Source organism: Salvelinus alpinus, chromosome 9 (genome assembly GCF_045679555.1).
Source record: "Salvelinus alpinus chromosome 9, SLU_Salpinus.1, whole genome shotgun sequence".
Classification (NCBI taxonomy): Eukaryota; Metazoa; Chordata; class Actinopteri; order Salmoniformes; family Salmonidae; genus Salvelinus; species Salvelinus alpinus.
The window spans coordinates 78,621,215-78,638,107 of record NC_092094.1 but is presented as its reverse complement, the minus strand read 5'-3'; the positions used below and the strand labels follow the sequence as shown (position 1 = coordinate 78,638,107).

The following is a 16,893-nucleotide window of genomic DNA, read 5'->3' as shown; positions in this document are numbered from 1 at the left end:
ACACGGAAGACATAATGAATGTATTAACTGACAAGACGGACACGAAAAAACACTTGGAAGATTACAAAACAACAAACGACGCACGAACAGGAACAGACTACATACACGAACAACAAAACGAAACAGTCCCGTGTGGTGCAACATACACAGACACGGAAGATAACCACCCACAAACAAACAGTGAGAACACCCTACCTTAATATGGTTCTCAATCAGAGGAAACGTCAAACACCTGCCTCTAATTGAGAACCATATCAGGCAACACATTAACCCCAACATAGAAACACAAAACATAGACTACCCACCCAGCTCACGTCCTGACCAACTAAACAAAGTTAAACAAAGGAAAAATAAGGTCAGGAACGTGAAGTCCGACGAGAACGGATACAAATTCATTGCTTTAACTAATTATGGAAAAATGCTAAGAAAATGTTGAGTAATGTATTAAAGTAATGACTTTTCAAATAAGTTACGTTACACGTTATGTTGGCTAACAATTTGTAAAATAGGCTATCCTTTGGAACCGCATTGCATATCATTACAGCAGTATGTGCCGGTATGTTAGCTAGCTAGCTAACGTTAGTTGGCTGCTAATACATTGAACTTGCCAGTATATTAACTATATGCTATCTAACTAACTAGCCAACATTTATTGACTTGATTATTCACATCATTCTTAGCTTAGCTAAGTGGTATAGTCGTTGTGTGTTCTCAATGGACATTGTTAATTCGGGTGTGTTTGTAAATTTGTTCTGGCTACTCTCATTTGAGTGTGCCAGAGCACAGAATAACTGATGAATTTACGAACACTCACAACGCCCATTGAATATGGCCGGTGTCAGTAAACGTTGGCAAAAAAAGCAGAATTAAATTGTTGCCAGCAGCACAGTTACAGTCACCGACACTCTGGATAACATGAAAACAGCCTAACCAGCTCTGCTAGTGCGAGTAAAGTGGTCAGAATGAGGTGTTCTCTCATTTGTGTCTGGTAGTAGCTAGCAAGCTAACCAACGTTAGCCAATTAGCTTGGGTGCTTGACTGCCGTTCTGAGGCCAGAACGCTCGGATCAACCCTACTCCTCGGGCCAGAGCGCCCAGTGAGCACTTTGAAAGCCCCGAATTTACGAACAAACAATCTGACAACGCTCTGAATTTACCAACGGCCTCAGATTGAATTTATGAACACACCCAAAGTTATAATATGTCTAGCTAGTAATTTGTTATGATAACAAGCTAGCAAGGGGTTGGATAGCAACAGCATCAACTTCCAGTAGACAGGCCTGGAAGTTGACTAAAATGAACTAATAGTATATAGTATGTAGTACATTCAGTACCAGTCAAAAGTTTGGACACACCTACTCATTCCAGGGTTTTTCTTTATTTTTACTATTTTCTGCATTGTAGAATAATAGTGAAGATATCAAAACTATAAAATTTTACACATGGAATCATTTAGTAACCAAAAAAGTGTTAGCCACCCTTTGCCTTCATAACAGCTTTGCACACTCTTGGCATTCTCTCAACCAGCTTCATAAGGTAGACACCTGGAATGCATTTCAATTAACAGGTGTGCCTTGTTAAAATTTGTGGAATTTCTTTCCTTCTTAATGCGTTTGAGCCAATCAGTTGTGTTGTAACAAGGTAGGGGTGGTATACAGAAGATAACCCTATTTGGTAAAAGACCAAGTCCATATTATGGCAAGAACAGCTCAAATAAGCAAAGAGAAACAACAGTACATCATTACTTTAAGACATGAAGGTCAGTCAATCCGGAAATTTCAAGAACTTTAAAAGTTTCTTCAAGTGCAGTTGCAGAAACCATCAAGCGCTATGACGAAACTGGCTCTCATGAAGACCACCACAGGAAAGGAAGACCCAGAGTTACCTCTGCTGCAGAGGATAAGTGCATTAGAGTTAACTGCACCTCAGATTGCAGCCCAAATAAATGCTTCACAGAGTTCAAGTAACAGACACAACTGTTCAGAGGAATCAGGCGTTCATGGTCGAATTGCTGCAAAGAAAACACTAGTAAAGGACATCAATAATAAGAAGAGACTTGCTTTGGTCAAGAAACTCGAGCAAAGGACATTAGACCGGTGGAAATCCAAATTTTTGATTTTTGGTTCCAACCGCCGTGTCTTTGTGAGATGTGAGAACAGATGATCTCCACATGTGTGGTTCCCACCGTGAAGCATGGAGGAGATGGTTTGATGGTGTGGGGGTGCTATGCTGGTGACACTGTCAGTGATTTATTTAGAATTCAAGGCACACTTAACCAGCATGGCTACTAAAGCATTCTGCAGCGATATGCCGTCCCATCTGGTATGCGCTTAGTGGGACTATCATTTGTTTTCAACAGGACAATGACCCAACACACCTCCAGGCTGTGTAAGGGCTATTTGACCAATAATGAGAGTGATGGAGTGCTGCATCAGATGACTTGGCCTCCACAATCCCCTGACCTCAACCCAATTGAGATGGTTTGGGACGAGTTGGACCGCAGAGTGAAGGAAAAGCAGCCAACAAGTGCTCAATATATGTGGGAACTCCTTCAAGACTGTTGGAAAAGCATTCCAGGTGAATCTGGCTGAGAGAATGACAAGAGTGTGCAAAGCTGTAATCAAGGCAAAGGGTGGCTACTTTGAAGAATCTAAAATCTAAAATCTAAAATATCTTTTGATTTGTTTAACACTTTTTGGTTACTACATGATTCCATATATGTTATTTCATAGTTTTGATGTCTTCACTATTATTCTACAATGTATTAAAAAAATTAAGAAAAACCCTTGAATGAGTAGGTGTGTCCAAACTTTTGACTGGTACTGTACTCATTAAGTATGTAGCATACATTATGTTAGTATGGGTATTCAAACACAGCTATGGTCTGTGGTCACTCAATTTGACCAAACACTGTGTATTATAAGTTATAGTGTGAATTAAGTGTATTTTAAACCAGTAACCTGTCAGATATGCTGGCTATCGTTTCCCCGGTCAAAAAGTCTTCCAAAACACACCAGTCCATTTCAGCACTTGGTGGGAAAAATTCTTAGAATACCTCTTCGCAATTACACTGGCTTTTAGAGTTGAGTGTTCTCTATACTGCTTTAGAAAGAATCAGTCACTCCAATATCTTTGCATCTGCTTTTGTGTTTCGTTCCACTGGATGGGCACCAAAGGAAATGTTGGGGTATTAGTAATGTGTGCTCTAATGTGTCACTGTGATGAAGGCACCGTCCATGTGTGTGTTTTTATAATATCGCTGAGACCCTGACATTAGTTCATGTTGATTAATAGCTCTAATGCATGTGGTATTTGGCCTCTCTCCTCCCACTCTTATGTGCTAATGTGACTTAGCTGGGATGACAGCCAATGGCTGAGGCAGAACAAAACTGAAATATAAAATCCAATTTGTGTAATAAAAAGTCTGGAGTCGGATGAGCGTGAAACGCTGCACAGCTGACAGGAGGGATGTTCTTGCCAGTGACAAGCCAACCCCTCCACCCCCATACACTCTAAAGACAGAGTACACACACATACACACGCTCTTCTCTCTCTTTCATTTTCTCTCTCTCTCAACACACAAGCACACATACCCCCCCTGAGGAACATGTGTGTTGGAGTGGGTCCATGGATCCCCCAGACGGTTGCAGTGTCCTGGTGGTGGGGGTGCGGGGTGGGCTCTGGGCCCTGGTTATGAAAGGGTTTGTTCAGGCTGGTCTGTTCAGGCTGGTCTGTTCAGGCTGGCCTGTTCAGGCTGGCCTGTTCAGGCTGGTCTGTGTTGGCTGGGGCTTGGGCTGAGGTGAACAGGCCAGGCAGCTGCTGCTCATTGTTCTTAATGACGGCTCCATCTGCTTCCCGTCTCTCCCGTGCCACAAAATTACTAACCCATTAAACCAACATGGAAAAGCACTCCAAGTTCCTGATCCCTGCACTCTGTTTTTCTTGGCCAGTCTTGGCACTGCTAGAAGATCCAAGCCTCAGGCTGTGAACAACTGAACACACATCAGTGTGTGTGTGTATCACCAATACACGCTCTCTTTCTACACTCTAGCTCTCTCTTTCTCTCTCTCTCTCTGTCTCTCTCTCTCTCTCTCTCTCTCTCGCTCTCTCTCGTCGCTGACACACACTGACACGCTGAGCTTGTACTCTGGCTAAGAACATGAAAACTGTCTCATGTTTCATTGTGTAACTTAAATGCGACAGCATTTGTCTTTTATCAAGGGAAAGGATACTACAACCTTCAGGTCAGCACAAGGAAATCCACCTACCTCCTCTCTACTAACGCAATGAGGTACTGCATCTGGGTTAACCACTTACAATGTTTAACTACAAAATATGTTGACCGCCCTTTGAACCCCCTTTCAAACACAAGAGGCCCAAGTTCTTCAGCATGATCTTGTACAGTTTGTTGATACCAGGCTCTGTTAAAGTGCCTCCAGTTGTTCCCGCAGCTGCTCTGCAGACGTGCTCTATAAGCCATGTACACTACAGTAGATACAGACCTGAGCTATGTGGAGTGCTGTAAGACAGAGTCAGTGAAAAGAGGAAAACTCTGCTGTGCCTCTCCCACAGCTAACATCCCACTCTCACCCCCACCGCTCCAAGGTTAAGTACCCCACTGGTAATAGCCATGCTTTCGACAGCAGTTTGTGAGCCTGGATGCTTTGCTGAGCCCTCCTACCTTATTTGGTAAAAGGAGAGCTCAATCCCAGAGAGCCGCAGGGGCAGTGGAGGTTTTGGGAAATGGGTTGGACCAAGTACGGAGCCCTGAGGTGCTCCGTACCTGCTGCACCACAGACGCCCTGCTGAGAGAGATGCTGAGGTGGCTCTGAGAGGATCTACCTGGGGCCTCAGGCCAGAAGAGAGGGAGGGAGGGCGAAGAGAGCGAGAAAGGAAGGCGGGTGAGAGTGAGGGAGAATTTGAGAGAATTTCTGAGGAATAGAAAAGGAAAAAAATCACTTTTACCCATAATTCTTCTCTCCAAAAGAACGCTTTCATGCCCTTCATTTGTTTGTGTTCGGCAACATACTATACAGTTTGTTTTTAACGTTAGCTAAGCAACTCTGGCCATTCTCTATGTCCTGCAGCTGTAGACTGCTGCTGTGTAATCTGCGTTACGTTCCTCAGTGATGGAGTCCACAGATTCCAGCCAAAGCCAGGGATGGGTGAGCCGGTTGTTAGCAACGCTGCATCCAGTCTGCTGAGGAAGCAGTGTCTGTAATCTGTTCGGTCACAGTCCTCCTTTTCCCGCAGGAGTGTGGAGATTAAATACAGCTCGGCAACAGAATGCATGACCATGCCTGGAATCTCCATGTAATTGGTATCACACCGCAGTCCTCTCTCTGCCTCTCTCTGTCGGTTATAAATACCACACCTCCCAAAGGCAACCGCAGCCTGAGACGGCAGGGAGGGCGGGGTCAGGAGAATAGTAAGGTATGGAGGAGAAATTATATCTCTCTGCCGATTTTTCTCTCTGTTTTGCTTGTAAATGTGCCTTAACAGCAAAAGGAGCGGATAAAGCTGATGCTTAGGTGTGTGAGTGCTGTGTAAAAGTCTGAATGAGGACGAGAGGCCCCGCAGAGCAGCCCTGGATCATGTAGTGGTATTCTGGGTAAGAGATGGGCCCCTCGGTGGCTGTAGAGAACAGAGCGGAGCAGGCAGCGGCAACACTACTCCTTCCTGAAGTAGCACCCTGGCATGGCACCAGCTGCATTACCAGCCATCTTGGAGATGAACTAGTATCACGCTGAAGAAGAACACCTCACAGGAAAGCTGAATGTAAATCCGTCTTGTCCGCCTGAAAAAAGCCCCAAAAACTAGAATACAACCAAGATTTTTTTCTCAAACAGCTGCTTGAAGTGTATCTCTGGTCCCCCTAAACATAGCTCTTAAACTGAAGATAGTCTCTTAAATGTCAATACAGTATGATTGTTGAACTCTGTGAAGAACACATGTCCACTTTTATGTGATCCTTCCTCGTCCATACGACTCTCATGGTAACGTTTGTAGAAGTGTAAACCACAGCAGATAGGAAACCCTAGCCCTCATGGAAACTTCACAGGCTCTGCCTCTTGCTCTTTTCTGATTGGCAGCCTGGATGCTAAAGATGGAAAAACCCAGTTGGAATATCCAAATGGGCCTCAGTGATGGGTCTCACACAAATGGGCCTCACACAACAACACACACACAAAAAGAGCACTGCGAAGCAATGGAGCAGAGCCAGAGCCCAACCAGTGTGACTGGGGTTCAGCAGCTGTACGCTGTGGGCCGCTGACTCAGGCGTTTCAGGTGCAGCACGTACTGTACAATGAGGAGGAGATGGAGGATACCACAAGACAGATGATTCCAAGGGTTCTCAACAATGTCACTGCTGAAAAGAGAGTGGAATGGTACTGTGCCTCACTGCATATACACACATGCACACACACACATCCACACACACCCTATCCATGTTTTAATATATCCTCCTGTGCTTGTCCTCCAACCACCTTTTTCTTTTAACGGTTCCTTTTTTGGAAAGTTGGCGATGAGGCCCCAAAACCCTTGACAGGTGTCAACTGTGTTCATAATCAGACTCCCCAGATACATATCTGGCACTCTATATTTCCTGCTACACTACATTTCATCACACTTTCTGGGCAAATTCAACTGGAGCAACAGAGTTTCATGGGAAGGACTTGTTTTGATTTGATATAAATCCCGTCTCCGGGGGAGCTTTTTTTTCTGTTGGACTCGCAGGCTTACGTCACAAGGAATGTCTTTCCTCTGAAGCAGCTCGAGGACACCAAAAGCTATTTCCATTTTTGGAGTCTGTTCCATGCGCGGAGTATTGTCATTGAACTTTCCTCATTCAGGTTTAAAGGGACTTGATCCCCTTTTCCAGACATATTCTCAGAGGATTAGGCTTTGAGCCCCGACTAAAGCACTCTTAATCAAATCAAAATAAATAGCCCCCTTCACAAAAGGGACTCCACATTTTCCGTGTGTGTGTGGTGTGTGCGCACATGCATGTGTGTGTGTTTTCTTGAATGTTTGTGTTTGTGACTCCTTTTCCAGCTGGTTCTGGAGTGTGTTAAGCCTAAATGTAGGGGTTTAAATGTGCGTTAGGAAGGCTTGTGCCATTATGGCTGCTGGGGCAGGAAGAAAGCCGTTACTGCAGATTACAGAGGCTCTCAAGTGTTTCTCAAACTCAAGCTTTGCAATTGTTCACATGGTGATTCAGCATCCCTCCCCTCCCATAGATGTAAAATCTGCAGCCAATATATCAATGGCAATGTCTTCAGTAAAACAAACAACTGTATTCACAATTGCATAGATACACCCTACAGAGGCTACTGAGTCAAAAGTGTAATGATGTAGTATGTGTCAGTTAAGCTGTTTCATCTGACATTTGCTTCTTTTTCACATATGATGTTGATCACAATTCTATCACAATATAATCCGTGTGCTGTGACGTCGTAGCTACATATTGTAATAATATGGTCATTTAGCAGGCGCTGTCATCTAAAACAACTTACAGTTGACTCGTAAAGCATGTATAGAAGAGTATCCTTGTGTGCCAAGCCTCTAGGTTCTCCTCTGCGGTGGATGCAGAGCGAATGAGAGAAAATGACTACATGGAACTAGCATAAGATAGATAACTGTCACTTTATTCATGCTGAGGGATAAACTTACTGTTATTGTTAAACTGGCCTCTGCTAACTCCCAGATGTTCTATTTCTCCTCTGTCCTCAGGTAACTACCCACGTCCACCCAACTACGGCGGGACCCCCAGTGCCAACTACAGCGGCCCCGGCCCTGGCATGACCAACAGCCTGGGTATGAATGCCAGCAGCCCCATGCACGGCCAGGGTCCCGGGCAGCCCATGCCCATGGGCCGCAGTCTTGGCGCGGGCAGCCGACCCTACCCCAACATGGCCCCCAGTTCCCCCAGTATGCCCCAGCCGGCAGGCCCAGGGATGGGCCCTCCTTCACTGGGCAACGTCAACCGCAAGGCCCAGGAGGCAGCCGCTTCCGTTATGCAGGCCGCAGTCAACTCTGTACAGAGCAGGTGAGATGACATGTTTGTTTTTTTCACCAGTGGTCTCTCTGATGATGTGTGATTTGTGTGTGATTTGCATGTGCGTGTGTGCGATCTGTGTATGAGAGTGACATTGATAGACAGACAGAGAAGAGGAGAGGAATTGGGCAGAAGGCTGATCACATTACTGCAATGTTCCAGTAAAAATTTTCTATTTGGAGAAGAGACTATTTTTACTACCCCCTGAAATAGTCTGCTAAAATGTGTGAGCACAGGGCATCACTCACTCACTTATGTCACTGCAGAGACTTTGGGGCTTTACGCTCTTCAGACTAAAGTTTCAGTGCGTAGTTCTCTATGCTCAAACTGTGGGGAGATATAGAGCAGCATTTTGTGCCATGGAACTCCTTCAATTAAATCTCTTCTTGTTTAATACTAGAGTACAGTAAGAGCTTCATATAGGACAGGGTTCCCCAACTGGCTGAATTTGTCCCATGGGTAGTTTTATTTGACCCCCCAAGTTGTCTGAGCAAAATATCTCTCTATATATATATATGTATATACTTTAAAAAATATATTTTAATTTTTTATTGTTGGACATAAAAGACTGTAAAAATACCAGGAAATCAGCGACAAGTGATTTTAATTTAGGAAATCTGTTCCCAGGTAATCCCACGCATAATAGAGAGACGTGATCGTATACAAATGTAAGCAAGGTTTGAAATGATTATGTTTCAGTCAAATATTATATCTGTTTGGGCTTCTTGCGATCATTTTGCAGTCAACAAATTATTTGTAATTATGTTCCGGTCCCCCGTCCATCCGCTTAAGAAGAAATCGGTCAGTGGCTGAATAGAGTTGATGATCCCTGATGTAGGGCTTCTATCTATCTGGAAGGCATTTGAAGCACAATCTCTCTGGTGAAATTATGTCCAATGGAATATTGTGTTAGAGACTGAGTAGCAGTAGAAAAAACAGAGTCGTACTACGATGCACTATGTTACCTTGGAAAACACTTAACAAGATTTCAAGTGAACATAACATGCCCTTCACATGTACAACACAACACCAAGCTACTTAGGAAACTCAACATACCCTTGGACACCAACATAAAAAGCAGCATTATGAAGAGCCTTGACACATATCAAGCAGCACATATTTATAGGGCCGGGACGATACCAGTATCGCAATATTTTTTTCCATGGCAAAAATGAAAACACGAAGCAGACCTTACTCTTTGGTCCTTTAAAAACCTGCTGTATGAAATATTGCGTGCTATTGTAAGGTTCTGTATTTATTTTCTTAGTCAACCTTGTGTTCTGTTTCTTTGTGTTCTTGAACGTAGCCCTGTTTCTTTGTGTTCTTGAACGTAGCCCTGTCTTTCATTTTTGTTCTTTGATTTCACCTGTGTTAGTTACTCACCTGGTCTCATCAGCTCCTTATTTAGTTCAGTTCATTCTGTTTGTGCCTTTGTGAGGTATTGTTAGTTTTGACTCTATTAAGCCTTTTCGTAGCTCGTTTGTGAGAACCAGTTATATCCTTCAGTCCTAGTTTTGATGCACCTGTCTGTTTGCCTACCTGTGGGTGACCGATTCCTGCCTTCTGCGAAATAAACACCTGCCGCGCTCTGCGTGTGAATCTACACCTTTTTCTCCCTGAGTATTCATTACAGCTTTGAAAATATATGTGACTCTGGAGGACAACATAATGTTTGTTTCCAACATTAGGGCTGTTTTCCTAAGTTAAATCCGCTTTGTGTTTTGTTTCCTTGCTACGATGCTCACGAGTATCGCAATACTGGTATCGTCCCGGCCCTACTTATTTATGTACTTACAGTATTTATGCTAAATGGAATGGGGAATGGGTAGATGGGTGTTATTTAGCTAGTGTGCTTGAGTGTTTCATGTGTGAGTGCTTCCCAGAGCAGGGCAGATTTGTGAGGAGGAAGTGGTAGGATGGTGTGTGGGCAGTAAACTCTGGCTGAACCCTGTCTTGGGACTATTTGTAAACATGGACCAGTCTTTCAAATGGTAGGAGGAACAGAATTGGTTATACTGAGCAGCTTGGGGCTTTGCCTTCTGAAGCAATGCGGACGGGCGGAGGCCAATCACCAATGCTTCTGCTGAAGTGGCCTTGTGAATGTGTATCCCTATTTATGTACAGAATATCATTAATTGAAATGAGGCTGGGAGCATAGTAACTAAAGGTTGTCTCTCCATGCCTCTTGGTTCTAGGCTTTGGGATAGTTAAAAGGCTGTCTCTCCATGCCTCTTGGTTCTAGGCTTTGGGATAGTTAAAAGGCTGTCTCTCCATGCCTCTTGGTCCTAGGCTTTGGGATAGTTAAAAGGCTGTCTCTCCATGGCTCTTGGTTCTAGGCTTTGGGATAGTTAAAAGGCTGTCTCTCCATGCCTCTTGGTCCTGGGCTTTGGGATAGTTAAAAGGCTGTCTCTCCATGGCTCTTGGTCCTGGGCTTTGGGATAGTTAAAAGGCTGTCTCTCCATGCCTCTTGGTTCTAGGCTTTGGGATAGTTAAAAGGCTGTCTCTCCATGCCTCTTGGTTCTAGGCTTTGGGATAGTTAAAAGGCTGTCTCTCCATGCCTCTTGGTTCTAGGCTTTGGGATAGTTAAAAGGCTGTCTCTCCATGCCTCTTGGTCCTAGGCTTTGGGATAGTTAAAAGGCTGTCTCTCCATGGCTCTTGGTTCTAGGCTTTGGGATAGTTAAAAGGCTGTCTCTCCATGCCTCTTGGTCCTGGGCTTTGGGATAGTTAAAAGGCTGTCTCTCCATGCCTCTTGGTCCTGGGCTTTGGGATAGTTAAAAGGCTGTCTCTCCATGCCTCTTGGTCCTGGGCTTTGGGATAGTTAAAAGGCTGTCTCTCCATGCCTCTTGGTCCTAGGCTTTGGGATAGTTAAAAGGCTGTCTCTCCATGCCTCTTGGTTCTAGACTTTGGGATAGTTAAAAGGCTGTCTCTCCATGCCTCTTGGTCCTGGGCTTTGGGATAGTTAAAAGGCTGTCTCTCCATGCCTCTTGGTCCTGGGCTTTGGGATAGTTAAAAGGCCAGAGGACCTGAGGGACCTACTGGGTACATAACTTAAAAGCATGTCTGACATGTATTGGGGTTCAAAATCGTGGCTTGATTTAAAAACCAATAGAAGAATCTTAACATGTATTCTAATACTCACAGGCAGCCAATGCAGACTTTAAAACCAGTGTAATATGTGCTCTCCGTCTGGTCTTGGTCAGTACCTGTGCTGAAGAATTCTGTGTATTTTGCAGTTGACCAATGGCTTTTTTGGGTAGACCAGACAGGAGAGCATTACAGTAGTCAAGCCTACTTGTAATAAAAGCATGTATGAGTCTCTCTGTATCAGCCTGAGAAACGGCCGCACCGTGGCAATGTTCCTCAAGTAGTAAAGAGCTATTTTGGTCACATTCCTACTGTGTGATTTGAAATGAAGTTCAGAATCTAAAATGACACCTAGGTTTTTTTACCTGGTGTTTTATCTTTATTGCCCGTTAATTAAAATGTGCGGCCAGATTCTCTCACTGTGCTTTGGCTCCAACAAGTACCTCGGTCTTGTCTTGATTTAGCTGGAGGAAGTTGTGAGCCATCCAACTATTTAAATTACTTGTACAATCTAATAATTTATCTGTGGAGGTAAAATCCTCTGGTGACACAGAAATGAAAGTTGTGTATCATCTGTGTAGCAGGGAAAATCAATGTTGTGCTTTCTGATAACGCTGCCAAGGGGTAACATATATAAACTGAACAGTACCGGATCCAAATTCGAAACCTTGTGGAACGCCACTTGTGGTATCTATTTTCTCTGAGTTATGTTCACCAAGGGTGACAAAAACTCTCGACCGGTTAAATAGGTCCTAAACCAATTTAGAACTGGACCGGAGAGAACGACATCATGGTCAACAGTGTCGAATGCCACACTTAAATCCAAGACTACATGAACAGAAAGCTGTTTGGCATCTGTGTTGGCTCTAAGATCATTTACCACTTCAACTAAGGCCGTCTCTGTGCTGTGGTGGGCATGAAAACCAGATTGGATTTTTTTTTAAATACAGTTGGCACTTAAAAAAACATTTAGCTGTTTGAAAACCAATTTCTCCAGAATTTTGCTTAAGAATGGAAGGTTGGAGATTGGCAGAAAATTGCTAGGAGCTGAAGAATATAGATTACTTTTCTTCAGAAGGGGTTTCACCATAGCAGTTTTTAGTGCAGCGGGGAAAGTGCCTGTGAACAGGGAGTGATTAACAATAGCCTTCACTTCTTCAGATATGCAATTAAAAACTGTTTTGAAGAAGGTGGTGGGGATAGGATCGAGAAGGCAGGTAGAAGGCTTGGGATATCACTTTCCTGAGCACGTCTGTGTCAACCAGGGAAAATACATCCAGATTGCCTTTGCGTGTTAGGCTGACTGATACTCAACCTAACGTTGGGTTGGATATCTTATCTCTGAAATATGCCGCAAACTCATCCATCACATTTAGATGTGGAGGAAAGTTCACAAAGGTTTGCGGGAGTAGGATTTATCAGGCCATCGATGGTGGAGAAGAGCACTCTCTAATTATTCTGATTATTAGTGATCAAGTTCGAAAAATGTGCCCGTCTGGCATTTCTAATGGCCTTGTTATATATGCCAAGTTGCTCTCTCAGAATAGCATAATGGACCAGATAATGGTGATCAGATAAAGCAACGTCAACAATAGAGGATATGTCAATAGAAAGCCCTTGGTAATAACCAGGTCCATCTAGAGTATGGCTGTGCTTATGGGTAGGCACAATAGCATGTTGGATAAAGAGAATGAAACAAAACACGTTTCATATTTAAAGAACTCATTTGGATTAATAAATAGGCCTACAATAATAACAATGATAAAAACAAATGATTATAAAATTCGAAAAGAAAAAAAAAAGAAAGTGCATCCTACCTGAATAGCGAGTTGCACCGTAGCCTGCATTTGGCCGTGCCAACATTCTTCTCATCTTCATCCACTACAATATGACAACTTCTCCATACGGGGGGACATTCCCCTTGTGGCAGGGCTCCAGACGAACATTTTCCTTTTCAGTTAGTGGCACCAGCCCATGATTTGTTCGCACCAATTTATTTTCAGGGCCTATCATCTTCTAAAGTCATTCACAGTGCTTTATTAAAAGTGTTATAGACTACTGAGATGGTATTGAAGAAATGCGTTGTTTCATCATCTTGTGATGTGATTACACATTTTATTTTGCAACCTAATCTAGAGATTGTCATGCATTTTTGATAGACACTTATACTATTGTTGTTATATTTTACTGTTAAAATAGGGCTGAATTTTGTATTTAAAAAAAAAATGTCAATTGAGATGAATCTGACTGCATCTTTACGTGCTCTAAGGTCACAGGCTGATTTATTTGGGGCTAATTCACCACCTGAGGAAGTGGAAAGTCAAAACACATTAGCTAGATCACGAACTCTAAAGATAATACCCACTCATAGTAGTCATGTACATTTCATGTAGAAAAGCCTACCGTCCAATACTTTACTTACACTTTATTGAGTTTAATTCTACAGGTACAGTGCACTTTCATCAATGTTTCAGTAAAAGTGCCAACCGCAGTCCCTGGGCAGGTTATTAAAAACTATTACAATAACAATACAGACAACATAGGACAAGCAACACGCAGCTCGCAGGCAGACAATAGCACAAAAAGCAACAAAACAAAATACATAAAAGCAACAAACATTGTTTACACACCTCACAAGATACGTACATACAGTACAACAGATAACATGGAAAGCGGCAATACACAGCTAGGGATTATGTTCACAAGTCTGATTGGCCTTTAGCCATGTCTTTATGTTTTTTGTGTGAAGGTGTGATAGGTGGTGCAGTTACGTGTGTGAGGTGGCAGTGTGTTCCAGACATGGGAAGCTCTCACAGAGAAAGCAGATTATCTGAAAGTGCTTTTCCTTAAGGGAACTATACAGTCACCTCTCACGGCAGACCTGGGATCTGTTGCCGTGGGTTTGGCTTTTCTGTTTAACAAAAGTACTAAGTGGGGCGGAGTTAGGCCATTTAGGTTCTTGAAGACAAATCAAATCAAAATCAAATCAAACTTTATTGGTCACATGCGCTGAATACATGTGCAGACCTTCCCGTGAAATGCGTACTTACAAGCCCTTAACCAACAGTGCAGGACAAGACAAGGAGCTTATGCTTGCTGAGGATGTAACAGTGATGATGTTTATTGGGCTTTCTATCAAGCCCTTTGAGAGCCTGTTTGTACAGTAGACAGAGTGAATTGGTTTTAATGTTGTACGGCAAGCTTGGTCCCAACTAGTCAAGCAGCATGTTAAGTGAGGGAGTATCATAGCAATTACAGCTTTGCTGCCTTTATAGTCAAACAATGTCATATGTATCGGAAATTAGCTAGGTTGAATTTGGTTATTTGAGTTACTTTTTTAACCTGCTTTTTAAAAGAGAGGTTGGAATAAAATATGATGCCAAGGTACTTAATTGGATACCACCTGGAGCTTGTCCTCTGATACATAGATAGCCGCCTCAGTAGCGTCATTGCTCGCTCTGACACACTGAGTTCTGCCTCCGAGTTATGATTTCATCCATCTCAAGGCATCCGGGGAAGAGTTGAACTTGGACAGTTTTAGTGATGGGAACTTCATGGTCAACAGTATCAAATGCTTTCCTTAGGTCTAGAAACACAGCCCCAACAACATCCCCTTTGTCCGTTTCTGTGGAGTGGTTTGCTCTGAAGCCAAACTGCGTGGGTTGTGAAGGGGCTGTTGTTGAGGTGGGCCATCAGTTGCTCTGCTACACTTTTCAGTAACCTTCGACACTACAGGTAGTATACTCATGGGCCTGTAGTTACTCACGTCAGCAGGGTCACCTGATTTAAAGATGGGTGTTATTATGGCCAACTTCCAGACCCTTGGAAACACCCTCTGACCAATAGATGTGTTGGTGACCTTAGTAATGGGGCCAGTGAGTGACTCTTTGTAGTTGTTAAAGGTAGAGTCCAGCCCAAACACATCTTTGGCTTTAGAGTTCTTTAGTAAGCTAATCACCTTGTTCACCTCTGACTCAGAAACGTCCCTTATGATGAAGACAGGTTGAGTGTCATACACTGGCACTGAGCCCAAGAAACCAGTGGAGGGGTTCTGTGTCAGTACCCTGACAGAGTCAACAAAGAATGACTTGAACGCTGTTGCTATTTTGCCTGCATGCTGTGTTAAACTGCCATTCATATTGATTTCTAGTCTTTTTGCAGTGTTACTATGGTCTGAATTTCCCTTAGCTTCACCAATTATGTTGATTAAAAAGTTGGCCTTGGCCTGTCTGATTTCTTTCATCACCTTATTTCTCAACATGGTAAAACCTACGTCTGTCATGCTCTAATTTGGACTTCCGCGCTGTTTTTAGGTCACGGTCTCGTTCTTTCATCAGTTTCCAGATTTCTCCATTTAGCCAAGGAAGAGTGCTCTTTTCGCCAGGTCTGGATTTGGTTTTCTTTAGGAAGTCATTTATTGTAGTCTGGATTGTGGATAGAAACATCTGACTGTCAGCTTCCACATTTGTATAGGACAGAAGATCATTCCAGTTAATTCCCTTAATTGCGTATTCAAAATCATTTAATTCAGCCTTAGGTATCCTGAGCTGATCTGGTTTTCTAACAGTAGAGAGGTTAAACCTGTTCAGTAGAGAGGTTAAACCTGTTCAGTAGAGAGGTTAAACCTGTTCAGTAGAGAAGTTAAACCTGTTCAGTAGAGAGGTTAAACCTGTTCAGTAGAGAGGTTAAACCTGTTCAGTAGGGAGGTTAAACCTGTTCAGTAGAGGTTAAACCTGTTCAGTAGAGAGGTTAAACCTGTTCAGTAGAGAAATTAAACCTGTTCAGTAGAGAGGTTAAACCTGTTCAGTAGAGAGGCTAAACCTGTTCAGTAGAGAGGTTAAACATGTTCAGTAGAGAGGTCAAATATGTTCAGTAGAGAAGTTAAACCTGTTCAGTAGAGAGGTTAAACATGTTCAGTAGAGAAGTTAAACCTGTTCAGCAGAGAGGTTAAACCTGTTCAGCAGAGAGGTTAAACCTGTTCAGTAGAGAGGTTAAACCTGTTCTTAGAAAGCTTTCTGTGTCAGATTATGGTCAAACAGCCCAGTAACCATATTGAATGATTGTCACTCTCGCTGGTTTATTACTGAACACCAGATTAATCTGTGTTTTAGAAGAAAAAGTCATACTGGTTGGCCATTTAACTAGCTGTGTAAGGTCAAAGGTATTAGTGACCCGTTTGAGGATTTTCATCATTAATGTTAAAATCTCCCATTAAGATGACCTCTATCCCAAAATCACATTCCCTAAGCATGTTATTAAACTGATAAAAAACACACTTTTGGTGGAAGGTGGTCTGTACACTCCAATAAATTAAAAATATATTTGGGGGGACAGTTTAACGTTTGGCCAATATATTCTAGTTCATTATCACATGACCAATCAATTTGTTTACATCGGATATGTTCTTTAATTTAAATCATCGTTGTAGCCGGGCTAGGGCTGTTGCGGTGACCATATTACCGCCACACTGGGGTCATGAGTCATGACCGCAGTAAAATTCCATGTCACGGTAATCTCCTGTTATGCACACTGAATTAAAGTAATGCACTCTGGACATGCGTTAGTAGTACCCAATTCGCTAACGACCATCAGGTCCTAATGGCCTGCTACTCAGGGCTCTGTTGTCCCTCTATCAGGTCTTAATGGCCTGCTACTCAGGGCTCTGTTGTCCCTCTATCAGGTCTTAATGGCCTGCTACTCAGGGCTCTGTTGTCCCTCTATCAGGTCTTAATGGCCTGCTACTCAGGGCTC

At 43.1% G+C, this 16,893-nt stretch overlaps 1 protein-coding gene across 3 annotated transcripts in view; it reads left to right on the top strand.

The window, feature by feature from the left end:
* The window catches only part of LOC139530681 (AT-rich interactive domain-containing protein 1B-like), a 216,679-nt gene that overhangs the window by 159,742 nt on the left and 40,044 nt on the right, over positions 1 to 16,893 (top strand). For all 3 annotated transcript variants that reach the window (XM_071327300.1, XM_071327301.1, XM_071327299.1), the window contains exon 8: positions 7,734 to 8,049. In XM_071327300.1, the coding sequence (XP_071183401.1) occupies positions 7,734 to 8,049 (316 nt within the window). The remainder of the gene's footprint in view (positions 1 to 7,733; positions 8,050 to 16,893) is intronic.